General features: G+C 35.7%; 1 protein-coding gene across 2 annotated transcripts in view; it reads right to left on the bottom strand.

Annotated features, from left to right (window-relative positions):
* Positions 1 to 4,289: 4,289 nt before the first annotated feature.
* LOC129221364 (uncharacterized) overlaps positions 4,290 to 15,949 on the bottom strand; it is a 33,814-nt gene continuing 22,154 nt past the window's right edge. For both annotated transcript variants that reach the window (XM_054855834.1, XM_054855835.1), the window contains exons 2-4: positions 13,545 to 13,733; positions 12,360 to 12,536; positions 4,290 to 4,488 (exon numbers count right to left, since the gene is read on the bottom strand). In XM_054855834.1, the coding sequence (XP_054711809.1) occupies positions 4,355 to 4,488; positions 12,360 to 12,536; positions 13,545 to 13,689 (456 nt within the window). In that variant the 5' untranslated portion in view covers positions 13,690 to 13,733 and the 3' untranslated portion in view covers positions 4,290 to 4,354. The remainder of the gene's footprint in view (positions 4,489 to 12,359; positions 12,537 to 13,544; positions 13,734 to 15,949) is intronic.

The following is a 15,949-nucleotide window of genomic DNA, read 5'->3' as shown; positions in this document are numbered from 1 at the left end:
TCACGTTTTGGTTTTTTGGCCCATGTTATAACTTCTTCTGAATTAGCGTTAAATATTTTGTATTATATACAATATATGTATATAATATATAAATAATACAAAACGTATATGCTTGATCAATTACCTCCGCCCCCCCTCCCCCTTTTTTGCATGGGTTTTTTTTCCATATTTCTTGGAAAATTGCGAAACATGCGTAGGTTATAGTTTTTTTAAGTTATTATTTTATATTAACACCGGATACAACGAATAATATGTTTTATAGATCATTGTTATGTTTTGAAATTTAATTGCTACAACAATATTTCTTCCCACTGTTCCAAAAAAAAAATGTTCAAGCGTAACAATGTAGTTTTATTAGTCGCAACAATCGGAGTCTTTCTCATTATTGATAAATTTAAAGAATTAGTTTCATTTGATCAAAAGCTGTATAGATTAAAGCTTTAAAAAATTGCTCTCGTTTGAATTGTGATCAACTTTACTGTTTAAAAAACAATTCTGAAATTTTACGGTAAAAGTTACTGGCATCCATGTTGCCAGTAACTTTTACCGTAAAATCCTGTTTTACGATAGAATAATGAGAGTTAAAAAACGCAACATGCGAGCAGCTGGTTCGATCTCGAGACCTACTTATTGGCAGGCGGCTTTACTGACCACCATACCAGTTGGGACACATAGAGTGAGGGGGAAATACAATGTTACAGTGCCAAGTTGACCACTCGCGGTGCTCTACTTTAGTGGTTCAACTTAAACAGGTGGTCAAGTTACAGAGGTTGATTTATATGATAAGGGCTAATTCCGTGCCTGAAAAAAGCGGTCAATTTAGACAGCTGGTCAACTTACAAGGGTGGTCAACTTCACAAGTTTTACTGTATATGCTTCCCATTGTTAGTCACTTTTTGTATCAATTGGCAACCTCTGAGATAACGAGGACAGTTAGGGGTTTTATTACTCTTGCTCTTTACTTAGGAACTAAACTCCCAAACTACGCTAGTTATCACGAATTGTCAAGATTCTTGTGCAGTGTCTTGGCCTTACCATTACTTTATAAGTTGGATTGTTTGAGAAAACACCTTAAAGTGCTTCACATGAAGTCAATTAACAATAAAACAAACGTGGCAACGCAAAGAAGCGGACAAAAATGCCTCCTTGTTCTTATATGCAAACCTATTTATAACACAAATACAGTGGCTACTCAAACTCTGCCATCAAAACTGCCAAGAAAACCTATGACTACAAAAAAAAATCCCTTTAAAAAAACTTGCAATCTATTCTGGATTGTAAGTTTTTTTAAATAAAATCTATTATGGCTGTAGATACTGTATATAGATTTTTGGATATACACTGCTCGACATTGAAAATGCAACACCAAGAAGGAGTGTTAAGAAATTTATGCACATTTTAGATTAGACGTACATCACTGAGTTATGTAAATGATGTGAAATGCGCAGCTCTCCGACGCACGTGAAGTAAGATATAAGGGAAGGAACTTGCAGAATGGGCAATATTCGTGTCGTTATTTTCTGACTGGAGAGATCAAAGAAATTTTGTTTTTTTTCTTGGAGGATACATGTAACACGAGAGAATGCCAGGCCGCCGTCAACGAAGGCACTTCCAGCAGATAGACGATTTTACGAGGGGTATGGTGATCGGATTGAGAAGGGGAGGCTAGTCCGTACATCAAATCGCAGTTGATACCCACATGGATGCGAGCAAGGTGCATCGGCTGTGCCGAAGACGGTTGGAACAACGAAATGTGGCAAGACTGCGGGGTGCAGTGGCAGCCAGAGTGACGTCAAAACGTGTGGATCGACGCATCCGACAAGCTGTAGCAGACCTAAAAGTCACTTGTTCCTCAATTCTGCAGCAGGTGCAAGATACCCTGAATGTTCCCGTGTCAACCAGAACCATTTCCCGTCGTTTGGTCGCACATGGTCTGTAATCACAGCGTCCGCTAAGAAGACTGCCATTGACCCCACAACATAGACAGCAACGTTTAGTATGGTGCCGGACTAGAGCGACGTGGATGACAGAATGGCGAAATGTCGTGTTCTCAGATGAATCCCGCTTCTGCTTATCCAGTGATAGTCGCCGCATACGTGTGTGGCGTCAACGTGGAGACAGATCTAGTCCGACAGTAACTGTGGAACGTCCCACCGCACGACAACGTGCCATAATGGTTTGGGGCGAAATTGCGTTTTATTCCATATCCCTTCTAATTCGTATTCAGGACACTATAACGGCCCAACGATACTTAGATAATGTACTGTGGCCGGTGGCAATCCCTTACCTTCAAGGGCTACCTAATGCAATTTTTCAGAAGGATAACGCTCGACCACACAGTGCTGGTATCTGTCAACATGCTCTCCAAGGCACACAGAAGCTTCCCTGGCCACCATACTCTCCTGACCTGTCACCAATCGAACATGTGTGGGATGTGATTGGACGCCGTTTGCAGACTGTCTCTGACTCGTTCAGAAGACGAACAGTGGCAAATGGTTGAAGGGAATGGAGAGTCATCCCTTTGGACACCATCCGCACCCTTATTGACTCTATGCCTAGACGGTTTTCTTCGTGTATCGCTGTCCGCGGTGGTCCTACATCCTACTGAGCCGGCGCCGTTCTCGCTCTGTATTCTGCCTATCATTTTGAAATTAAGATCATTTATTACTCCTTGCTGTCTCTTTTTTCCAAATTTCATCACTTTCTGACCACTCCTTCTTGGTGTTGCATTTTCAATGTTGAGCAGTGTATTTATTTTTTAGTTAGTTGATAATTAATTGCTTAAAAAGTGATTTTTTTGTGTTTGATTGTTTATGTTAATTTAGAAAAGATGATGTTTTTTCTTACAATGAATATCGACATTGACTATGTAAACGTTTTATCGATCACCAAATTATTGACTGTGTGAATGTTTGATCTATCTCCAAAATGTCTAATGAACCGTGAGTATAAACCTTGACTTATTTTATGACCGAAATGATGACTCTACTAAACATTAATAGTGACAAGTCAACAACGACGACAAATCCCTGATGATGGCGAATCTGGTGTAAACAAAATAACGACTATTCACATGTATGCGTGACTGATATTTTTATTACTGCGGACTAGCAGTAGAATGACTTAGTATTTATAGCTTCTTCGCGTCTTAAAAGCTCATTTTCTTGAATAGCTTTCCTCTTCTATCTGTCTTTGCACTATAAATGTCATCTTCAACTCCTTTACCAATTTCAAGCACATAAGTCTCAAAAAAGAAAACAAAGCAAATCAATTTAAAAGCAAGAAAATCTTTTGTAGTAAGCTACCGCCCCAAAGCCAGGGCCAAGGCAGAAATACTTAAAATACACCGCCAGCTCAGTTATTCCATCCGAGGACTGCAGTTTCGTGCTTTTTAGCACTCATCAGCCCGGAATAGAAATCACATGAGCTGGAGGCGACGCCTCCAGCTCATGTTTGTTGGAACATAATCTTTGTTGGAACGATTTGTAATATTTGATACAAATTTCAATGCATATGCTTGTATAACCGTTGAATCAAAACTGCTATGTACTCAAAAATGAATTGGATGAGAAATTGTTGCACAATTCAAACGGTTATACAAAATATAGTTAAGTGCATGAAATACACCGCCAGCTCAGTCATTTCCAGCCAAGGACTGCAGTTTCGTGCTTATTAGCATTCATCAGCCCGACATAGGAAAGTGACTGAGCTGGAAATTTAAAACCTCATTTTTTTGGCTGGAGATGGAGGTTTTCCACCTCCAGCTCAGTCACTTTCTTATGTCATGCTGATGAGTGCTAATAAACTGCTATCCTCGGCTGGAAATGACTGAGCTGGCGGTGTATTTCATGTATTTTTGCTTTATCCCTGGCTAAGGGGCGGTAATTTACTGAATATAGTTAAGTGATCAAAATAAACTAGTTTTTGGCTTAAGATTTGTTTCTGTTGTTATTATAATGTTGTAATATGTGTGACATAGTATCGAAGAAATAAAGTTGAGAGCTCTGTTTCAATGTATAGAATCAAGAACATACATAAAACTTTCCCGCTATACTGTAAAAAAATTGTGAAAGGTTATGAGTATTATGGGTGTAACGTTGCAACAATTCTGAATTGTGTATAGCATTGTTTTCAAAACTCAAATTGTTACAGGAACCTTGTACTATGGTTTCAGTAGCGCATGCGTAAATATTGCTACCAAATTGGAGTTGTTTATATATGTTTATCTCTTAAACATCAATAAGCATTAAATATTAAGAGTAATGATTATGCCAGGTAGTTTTCAGTATTTTTTTAATAAATATATCATACATTGACAAATCACAGTCATTCAAGATATAATATGAAGTACATTTCAGTTTATTACACTTATTGTTGGATTTAATAATATTCTTTCAAATTTGTGGCAATCCAAGCATAGAATTATCATCCAAACAGCAGACACAAATGCAGTAATTGCAGCCATATAAAAGCTTGTTATCGTAAAATCTAGGGGGGAAAAAAGACATGTTTAAAGTTAATAAAAGTTGAGACAATTATTCAAATTAGTACTTACCAGGGAGCTATACGATAGTGCAACAATGAAATTTTTTTATAAGTAGCATCTAAAAGAGCAAAATAAATCATGTTTCTGGGCACAAAAATTATTTGCCCTCCTGTCCGAAGTGCCAAATGCAACCATTAGTACTTATTTTTCAAGCACTAAGGTATTTATTCAATTCTTACTGAAATTTCCATTAGGATAGAAAACAGTCCCCTAAGTAGTTTAACTAATCCATTAAAAAATAAAATAGAAATAAACGGTGAAATAAAATACATTTGAACGGGGAAAGCTCTATAAAAACCATCTCCGTCGCCAACTATGAAACAGCATAAAAAAATTTCAATTTAAAGTAACATTATCAGCATATATATATATATATATATATATATATATATATATATATATATATATATATATATATATATATATATATATATATATATATATATATATATATATATATATATATATATATATATACACTAGCCGCCTTCGGCGGACCCACACGCGGAGGATTGGTGTGCACTAGGACTGGGGCCCACATTTACCTTCGGCGGCCTTGTGAATTTTTCCCTTTTACTATAATTAAAAATTAAATAACTGTTTGAAGAATGCAGAAAATATCTTGAAATTTCAAACTCACCCACCATACATAGCTATGAAAGAATATGTATTTTTAAGTCAGTATTTTAATTTCTCCGTAATTAAGTCCCGTATTTTGTTTTCAAACGATATATCGGACGGATAGCAATCTAAATATCGTTATTGCGATAGTAGATATATATATCGATATATGACGGTATATCGGTATATAGACCAGCCCTAAGGTACACCGCTTTTGACCGAGTACTTCGAGGGTTTTGCCGAAAAACCCTCTTATCGATGCTGTCCGTCTCTTGAGTGTAAACCTACATATAATTTTACATTCCTATTTCATTCATAACAACGTAAATGATTATTATTTTATAGTATAGCATTTTTAACATCTTTCATTTGCTTTAAAAAGAATACTCTCTATTGCTCCTCTGTAAAGCCCAGTTGCAAGAAATATTCTCTACTCAGTTCTCTAGATGAATGTAAAAGATGACAATTAACAAAAACTTTTACCCTAATTCATCCAGCACTCAAAACAAGTCCCGATACAGACACACTAAAGTATGAGGTTGCGTGTGGAACGAAGGAAAGATATAGAAAACTCGAATCGGAAAATATATTTGCCAGATACTTCAGAAAGAAGGAGTAATACTACATATCATATACAATTATGACAAATTACAGTTTTGCATGTCAAACGTCATAAAGATATTCAATAGAAAAAAAAAGGATTTATAATTAGTATTGGGGTTATTTCCATCAGTCAAAAGTACTACTTTTAGCCTCTGAAGCTGATAGAATGAGCAAAAAAAAAAATTAATTTGAATTTTGACATCTTGAATTCAAATTATGTTTTCCGCAATCACGTGTGAGAGTGTATGTAGGCGTATGTGTTTGTGTCTGCGTACAGGCATGAGTTTGTGGGTATGTGTGTGTGTAGGTGTGTGTAGGTGTGAGTATGTGTGTGTATTAGAGTGGACCGAAATAAGCCGAAAAAAATTTTTTTTTTCGGAATTAATTTTTGGATAGCACGCAAAAGTTGCGTAGTGAGCTAGTTAGCACTCACAAAAAATTTCTTGGATATTAAAAAATATCTAGCCGGCGCTATTTGACACTGAAAAACCGAAAAAAAGTGAAAAATGAATTTTAAAATGATTTTTTTTTTAAACCTAAATTCCAAATATTTTGCTGAAATGCATCGAAAATGTTATATAAAGAGCTAGTTCGAGCCCATAAAATGTTTCATTGATTTTATTGAGCATTTAACCGCTCCTTTTCGACATCAAAAATTGAAGAAAAGTGAAAAAATATTGAATTTCTTTAAAAACCAATGTGAAAATTATTTTTCAAAATTAAATCATAGAATAATTAATTAAATATCAATATTAATAATAGTAATTGTATCACGCAATTATATCATACATGGTCTTAAAGAGCGTAGCTAAATATTCTACGAAATGTATAAAAATCTTTGAGGATTTCAACTAATTCACTGACAGATACTTCTAATGTCTGATGAAACTAACTTCAAACTTTTATTTTCTAGAATTACATACAGAGGTAATAAAATTTTGAAAAAGAAATCTTCAAATTTGATTTATAATACCTCATGCATAATGAATATTATTTTTTGGAACAATATTGTCCCTTGTTATCAAATGATGGAAGTTCTTTCCTAGCTTGAAGTTTGGCACGAATGCATCCATCTCGTGCAGTTGCACCGCGAACTTTTATTGCAGCTTCGGTTATTAGATTCATACAACGTTCCACAGCTTGCGTGTGACAGGGAAATTTCTCGGAAGTGAACTCTGTAGGCTGTTCTTTGCACATTTCTTTCATTGTTGGTCATTTAGATGCATTGTAAGAGGTGGCTCTGTTACAACATAGTTTGCCCAATCAACTAAATCAACATAATCAACGGTTTCAAAATTGAGTTTAGGACGTTTAAAAAATCGTATACCATCCGATCTCCTCGTCTTCTTATTTCTAGAGTTCAGAATGCGCCTAACAGCTGATTCCCGAATGTACAATTTTCTTGAGTCAAACAACATTGTCAACAGTTGTTATTCAGGATGAGCGAAATATGCATTATTTGAGAGAACTTTGAAAAGTATCAAATCTTAGATGGTTGCTTACTTCCTTCTCCCTTTATTTGCATTCAAAGTAATTTGATAACCTCTGATAATGTCCTCATATGTTGGAAGAAATAAAGCATCGGGAGGAGACAAATCTTTTCCAGGTCCAAATAGAAGACTACTTGTGCTTGCTCGCGTTACTTTCTTTTTCGCACGTTTCTCCATAACAGTCGTGTTGTATACCAAAACAAAGATAATAATGCAATGACATTCGAAATTTCTGTTTAAAACGTTCTGCAGTGAACAATCGAATGCACAGAATTTCGTTCTGACTGAAATGGAGAGAGCAGCCGGCCGGTAATTCTTTCTTTCCCCAAAGATGGACATTGGACACAAGAGAGGACCCCTTTAATTGCTTAACTGCTAACATAGTTTTGGCGGGCAAGAGGCTGAGAAAAGAAGAATATTTGCGCTCAATTCATTGGTCAGTTTAAAGGACTTCAGAGGATTCACATTTTTTTTAATGCTCAAGTTTTCTGTTTGTCAAACATATATAAAATAGTTATAAAATAATCTTAGGAATAATAGAAGCAGTTGAGCGCCGTTTATTATCCAGGAGAAACAATTGGAACCGAAGATTTAAAAATTAGCATCTTGTGTAACTAATTTTTATTTGAGTGTGTGCATTTTTTAAAATTGGCGTACAAATGTCGCATAAAATTGATTGAATTTTTCACTGTTTTTTTCTAAGTAACGTATTGCGTAACATTTAAGTATTTACTTATTTCAAAACTACTTTTTAAAATTTTTTTTCTTTTTTTTTTTTTTTTTTTTTTTTCATTTTTCCCATGTTTCAGTCTTAAAGGACCGTAGCTAAATATTCTACGAAATGTATAAAAATCTTTGAGGATTTCAACTAATTCACTGACAGATACTTCTAATGTTTGCTCAAACTAGCTTCAAACTTTTATTTTTGACCCCCCCCCCCCACTTTTTTTTGAAAAAAAGTGCAGTTTTGCCCTTTTTTTCAGTTTTTCAAGGTCAAATAGCGCCGGCTAAATATTAAACAAATTTCGCGAATTTTTTTCTGGGTAATAACGGGCCCATATAGCAACTTTTCCTTATTATCCAAAAACAGATTTCCAAAAAAAGTTTTTTCGGCCAACCCTAGTGTGTATGTATGTGTAGGTGTGTGTATATGTGTGTAGGTGTGTATGTGTGTGTGTGTGTAGGTGTGTATGTGTGTAGGCGTGTGTGTGTATGCCTGTGTGCGTAGGATATGGACGCAACCTGGAGACGGTTTTCCCTAGAGGAGCAGCATCGTGAGGCCGGTCGACGGTGGTGCTGCAGAGGGAGGCGGGGTTTAAAATAAAATCAAAGGACGCCAAAACAGTCAAATGAGAACAATAAGCAATCTGATTGCTCACACACGGAGAGAGGAAAAAAAATTATTTTCAAAACGTTTAATTTTTAATTAATTTTTTTAATGTCCTGCTTTTCAAATAAGGCGTGGTCTATAGACGGCACAAGTGATGAACTTTGGCGCGCTACTCCGCTGGCGCACAGAATGCCAACCATTGCTGTCTACCACGTTTCCAGATTCTGATAATTAAAAAGCGAATTCCTATTCCTATTCAGAGTCACAACTGACTACAACTGTATTTATGTCGAGGACTGCATACTAAGTGCCTTGCCTCCATTATTTTATATACCGATGAATAGCAGCACCATCACCGGATCGAACAGTTAATGAGAATTTAGAACTAGTCCAGGAGCTAATAGCTACCTGGTGCTAGCGCCCCCAGAGGTATCGTTTCACTGGGAGGACATTGAGACCACGAGCATATTTAACGTCGCCCAGTCCCCTTTAATGACGACGATGGGTCTTCGACCATCGAGGTTCGAACCCAGGACCCTCCGGCCCCGAATCCGACACTCTACCGATCGGGCTACCACGGCCCCAAAAAGCGAATTAAATTGCGCTCTACGCTTGCTATCAACCATATCGTTGCCAGTACATGTGAGTAAAGAAGCGAATTAAATATTGCGCTCTGAGCTAATAGCATTAATGAATGGCATTTCTTTTTTTTGTGATGCAGAACGTAAAAAATAAAATTAATCTGTGCACCGATTAAAATAATTGTTAAAAAAATATTAAACTCTGTCACATTATTTTAAAAATGGTCAAATCCTATGTTTTTAAACATGTTTTTTCAGAAAAAAAAACATTTTTAAAGTTTGGGAAACGACCCCATTTGAAAAATACGTTTACATTATTGCGTGCGAAATAATTATGTGTTGCAATCCACAAAATTACAGTAGGGTCAGGTGGGGTGGAATGGGTATAAAAACATGTATTTTTGAAATGATTATCAAACTGTTCAAATCTGATATCCAAGAATTAAAAACTATAACTAATTTTTCACATTTCAACTGTACACTTTACATATACATAGGTATTATTACTGAAATAATTTTATTGTTTAGTGAAAAAGCTATTATTTCAAAGTTTGTTATTATACCCATTCCACATTGGGGTGAAATGAAAGGTATTATTTTTAATTAAATTTCAGAGTGAAAACATGAATTTATTTATTATTTTTTCCAAAAAAGATAAGGATAAAAATCTATTGAACAATACAGTCTGTAATTTCCTGCTATTAAAGGTATAATGTCCACAATTATAGAGCATTGGCAGACTTAGTTTTTTGATGACTTGTTCTTCTTCAATCTCTATTTTCACATTATTGGGAAAGGTAAAATATTTCCCATCAAAGACTTCTTAAGAATGTTTACAACATAAGCAAAAGTATCTGAAGATTCTACAACTAGAGCAATAAAATACTTTTTGAATTTTTTAGCAATGTATTCAACTAGCATCCAATCTGCTGTAGATATTGTACTTATACATAAGCTTAGTGGAATGGAAGTTTGATCAGACTGGTTTTCAATTTATTTGGTCAGCTCTGGCTTTGTCTAGTGGTTGCAGGGCATGAATCCTGAGAACAAAGTTTCAAAGATATCAGTTAGTTTTGATTTTTGCAATGTAACTTTCAAGAATGCTGCCACTAAACTGACTGTTTCCATTCAGTTTTTTCTTGAACCAAAATAAAGTCAAACTATTGTAAATAACATGCGTGTTTTTATTTTTTCTAAAAAATTGGGTTTTTTTTTTTCCTGTAACTTAAAGATTAATAAACTACCCATTCCACCCCACATACCCATTCTACCCCACCTGATCCTATAATTATGCTCGTTAGATAAGACTGAAATTGAACAGGTTTTTCTCTTGTAGTGATTTTTACGCGAACAGTATATATTCTGGAGAAGTTCACATATCTTGCGAAGGAAAAATTCTTACCTGAGAAAAAAATTGTGCAAATTTTGCTGATTTCACTGCCGATAGAACAAACGCGGTGGTTTAAAAACTACCCTAAGATGTAAAAAAATCCGATCCATGTTTTTGCTTTGTGGTAAAATATAGGCTTCAGACAGTTTGTGGAATAATGTAATTTCAAATTAATTGAACAGAAACGAGCTGATGTGTGCATCACATGACTTCCTTCTACTCCAATTTAATGTCATTTTCCCATTATTGGCAATTTTAATGTGATTCAATTGTTTACTCCATAATATCACCAACAGTGGCCAAATTGAAACCAAATTTAAAATTAAAAAAAAATCGCCAAGCTGGCGACAAAACTTGGCGACCAAAAGACTGGCGATATATCGCCACGTGTCCGACAAATTATAACACCACTTGAGTTTACATCGAAATTAACAACGATCCCCCCCCCCACAAAAAAGGGGGTAAAAGACCCCTTTAGGAACATCCGAATGCAACCAAAAGGGAAGGTGCACAACTAGGCCCTATTAGGAGTCTACGTACCAAATTTCATCTTTCTAGGACATACCTTTTTGAGTTATGCGAGATACATACGCATAACGCAAAAACGGTACACACATACATACACACATACATACGTACATACGAACGTCACGAAAGAATTCATTGTAATTAACTCGGGGGACGTCAAAATGGATATTTCGGGCGTCTGTAGGTTCCTAGGCATATATCCACGTGTGGTGGGATCGAGGAAAAAAAACTCAACATTCATTCGGGGATGAGAAAAATGGAAATAAGGCTGATTTTTGAGTAAAAATTTTTTTGCGAATACAATACTTCCTTTTTTGTAAAAGGAAGTAAAAAACCGCAAACACGGTAAAAAATTACTGTCATTTACACAAAAGTAGGTTATAAGTTACGACATTTGTTTGTTTTACCTCTTTCAGCCACCATTAGCTAGAGACGGCAGCGCCTCTCCTACAGTTTATTGGAGTTGTGAATTGTACAACGTTGCATATAAACCTCTGCCGACAACGGGTGAGAAACGAATTTTAATGAAATCTTGAACATTCGAACACGGAAATTTAACTACATTGTCGTTTGTTACCTGCCATTCGATAAATAATTATGGAGTTTTAAATGAAATTAATATAGAATACGGACACAGCTATTCTCATATATATAGTAGCCAATTAACTGATCGAGTAACGATCTGACGTCATCAACAATGAAACTCGCCCCATAGCATGCATGGCGGCATTATTTCATTGTTGAAGCACCAAAAATTCAGTAATTTATTTAGAATTTAATAATATTTTTCGGCAATGTTTGAGTTTGACATGCAGGGAAATGCTTCATTTCGACAAGGCTGAACTGGATCCGGTAACTCAACTGTTTTACTGGTAAGGCTGATTTTTGAAGAATGAAGAAACGAAAATGCGGATAACAACTAAAGCTATCTACTGGAGTTTAGGGTTAATTCACCGGAGTTAGGGTCAAAATATCCACTATCAAAACATCACCAAACAGGCAATTGCTTCGTTAAAATGTAGTCACCCGTCATACCTTGACGGGCGATTTTCTAGTTGATATAAAAACAGTCGAGCCCGCTTAATGGAATAGCCAATTTTTCACAAAAAAAATATTCTAATAAGCGGGATATTCCATTATCCGGGACCAAAATAACGAAATTCTACGGCTTGGTGCATTGAAAATATATTACACTAAACGGGATATTCTTTTAAAGGATATTCTAATAAGCGGGCTCGACTGCATTTATGAAAGATAGCCTCATACTTACGCTCGAATGGATCTTTAACTGCTAGAACAATAAACACAATTCCAGAGACGGTCCCTGCTACTGCCGCTAGACCAGTCAGGAATTTTAAAGCTTGCATCACAGACGCAGAGTATTTGGCATGAAGCTGGTTCCTGAGATACTTAGCATTGAATTGAAGAATAGTCGCAGCAGCTATCTCTGAAATAATATTTTATTGATCATTAATGAAAGCAAACTATGAACACGATTTTTAGGCAATGTGGAAAAATGTAATGTGCCTCCTCGTCTGAAAAGGCAAATGTATGGCAAATTTTAATGTACGATTTTTTGAAGCGCTAACTCTTGTGATGAATTGAAGCAATGTTTTCCAAGTGAATTTTTCAATTCACCCGTCAGTGGATGCGTGATAGCAAAACAGCATTTAAGTTTTTTTAGTAATCAAGAGTGCTTACTGATGATTTCACCGTGGAGTTGCTTCTTGATCTTTTGTTTTTGAAATCTCAGACGTGCGGGCAGGGTTCGACTAAATAAAGGCCATAGGCTCACAATAATTCCCAGGCCCCCTGAAGACTCTATCGCCTGGTCGAAATGCATTCTTGGGGAGAGGGGGCATTTATCTATTACAGAACTATGTAAATAATTTATGTGCATTCATGAGTACCCTTCGGGGCACCTCATAATCGCGACATGTTAAATTTGCAACGAACAGAATGAATAAAAATTCTAATTTAACGAAGTTCTTTTCCAACTAAAAAGGCATTACTTTTTTATTATTACTTTAAAAATATATGTATTATTTGTACAGTTGTAATCAGAGCCCGATTAAGATATCAAGGGGCCCGAGAACAAATAACTTTTTGGGGTCCCCTGTATTTAAATGTGTATTTTTATCCCCTGTATTTGCCGTTTGTTATGCCATTTGAGGCCCCTAAATAGTGGAGGCTCCAGCCTAGTTGGGTATTCAGTAATCAGGCCCTGGTTGTAATGCTATGCATTATTCGTTAAGTTATTTCGGGCCCCTTGAGGAAGATGGAGCCCCAGGCACTGGCCTAGTTGGCCCGTGTGGTAATCAGATCTTGCGTGCGGGGATCGAATTCCGTGCGTCTGGATGAAAGACAATAGCATTAACCGCTGGAACACGTGGACTCTCACAACAATTTCTTTATTTTTATAAATTAAAGAAAAGTTGCTTGTTCAGCAACTCACCTGTTAGCAGACACCATCCAGATGCATTGTAGCTATTTCTGTATAGAAAATAGAAAAAACCAAAAGCTCCACCAAAAAGGAACACTACTGCTAAACACATTTTGACAATTAGGAGTGTTTTTTCTGGTCCGACCATTTGAGGCATGTTTTTTCTTCAAAAAGAATTACAATCACTAAGAATTTTCAAACCTGGAAAAAAAGAAAAACATCTACATAGAAGAAAATTCTTTTGTTTATTTATTTTTTTTTTTTAAGATAACACATTTGTGTTCAAATTTAAATTATTGACTTCATTTTTCTGTCTTTGTGCAAATTGTGGCTCTGATAAATATGGGCATGAACTTGACAATGTTTACTCAAACATTGTTTACGGAATTGTTGTTAGCGGCATTTGAAAATGAGCAGGGTTACCATCGTGTTGAAAAATGATTTCCAATCTCTCCGAAGCAGAAATATCACGTAAGCCAGGCAAATGATGTTCCATGAACTCTAAGTATGTGCTTCCTGCATTAAAAAATCTAAAAACACATACGAACCCATCAAATGATCGCCAATTACACTCAGCCAAACATTTAAACGAAATCGAGTTTAGAACTTCGGGTTAAAAATGGATTTTGTTCAGCAAATTGATGCCAGTTATGCAAATTTATCATGTTTCCTTTAGTGAATAACGACTCAAGTGTTTACAGTATCTTTCTCAAAAAATGTCTGGGTCTAGCAGATATCTGCAAAATGTTACCTAGAGCGGAAATCATTTTCCAACACGATGGAGCCCTGTACATTCTTCAAGTGCCGTTCAGGATTTTCTGACTGAGCAGTTTCCCTAATGGGTTGGTCGTACGAGCCCCATTCCTTGGTCACATAGACCAACAGAGCTGACTCCAGTGTACTTCTTTGTTTGGGGATTCTTAAAACAAGAAGTTTCCAAAACATAAATTGCTAGTTTTCTGGAATTGAGCTTGATGAAGCAGTAATGAAACTAAGAAATGAAATTTTACTAAGAACAACGGTTGTTTCCGTTCGCAAAAGGGCAAGAGAAGAGAGTGTATCAGGTGTGGCGGCGAACAATTTCAGCAGCTTATTGTAAATTTTGAAGATTGATTAAATGCACACATTGATGTTGAGTAACTTTTTATTGCTGATTTTTCCTTAGTGAAAAGCACGGGAAAGTAATGCTTCTTTTATTTCTACTTTACTCTTGTGTTTTTTCACTTAATAAAATGTTAAAACTATTATTTTGATATAAAAATATCATTTTCTTAATCAAAGAAAGCAACATGCTTACGTGAAATAGAAAATTTAAAGCAGAAAAGTGTGACTCTCCGCTGATTTTTCTTTTTCAACGAATGCAGATTTTTACACTATTTCAAACAAAAGATTGAATTTCTGCTGAATTTGAAGCCCAATATTATTTGTTGTTGCATCATCTGAAAGCTTGTGAAATGGGCCAGTTTTTGGTAGATTTGACCGATTGTAGCTCAAACGGTTGTTTTTGAAATTGTCAATTGAAAACTTTAGCACCATTTCAATTTTGAATAAGTGAAATGTTTCGAAGCTTGTAGTTCGCTGTAAAATGCGACTACCTAGATGGGAAAAGTGTCATTTTGTAGGATTTAGTCTACTCTTTCCAAATATGTACTTATTTTGTGTGTAGGACCTACAGGAATCTCAGAAATCGGTCATTTTCTCAGAATTTTGTTTTTTTTTTTTTTTTGCTTATTTTACTTATATCTACCATAACTCGGTTACGGTTAAGGAATGGATACGATAATGGGCGGTTCTATGCTCCGCTTGGGCTCTTCTATCACCCCCTTTCGTATGGCAGATTTGATCGAACTCACCCTGTATACATAAATGATTACTTCTAGTATGGTAAGGATGTCCGAGATAAACTTCAAAACTACTGGACAGATTTTAACAATTTTTTCACCACAGATAGCTACATTATCAGGAAGCAACATAGGCTATAATTTATTTCTAAAAAACTTAGTTTAAAAAGCTATGATGGAAAACGGTAAATGTCATGTAATTTCCCCATTAAATGATTTATTATAAAACCCATTGTTACAAAAATTCGTTGCCTTACAACTAGGGATTGCAATACCGGACCGAAAATTAAGTACCGCATCCGGTATTTTTAAAACGTGAAACCGGAATACCGGCATGAATACCGGTATTAGAAATTTCTCAAAAAATGATCGAAAACATAGTCTTCGTTTCCACATTTCATAATTTTGTGCAAAAATACAAAACGTATTCTGAACTAACATAAAATGACGGAGCAAATGTCATTATGAAAAATCAACAACAGCAAGAAACATAATGCATCTATTGAAGTGTCCCTAAGCCTAGAACTTATTTTAGTGCACATTTTTCCATCAGCTGAAAATACTCTTTCTGAATTC

The sequence above is a fragment of the Uloborus diversus genome, chromosome 4, assembly GCF_026930045.1.
Source record: "Uloborus diversus isolate 005 chromosome 4, Udiv.v.3.1, whole genome shotgun sequence".
Classification (NCBI taxonomy): domain Eukaryota; kingdom Metazoa; phylum Arthropoda; class Arachnida; order Araneae; family Uloboridae; genus Uloborus; species Uloborus diversus.
This window is presented reverse-complemented; position numbering and strand designations above follow the sequence as displayed.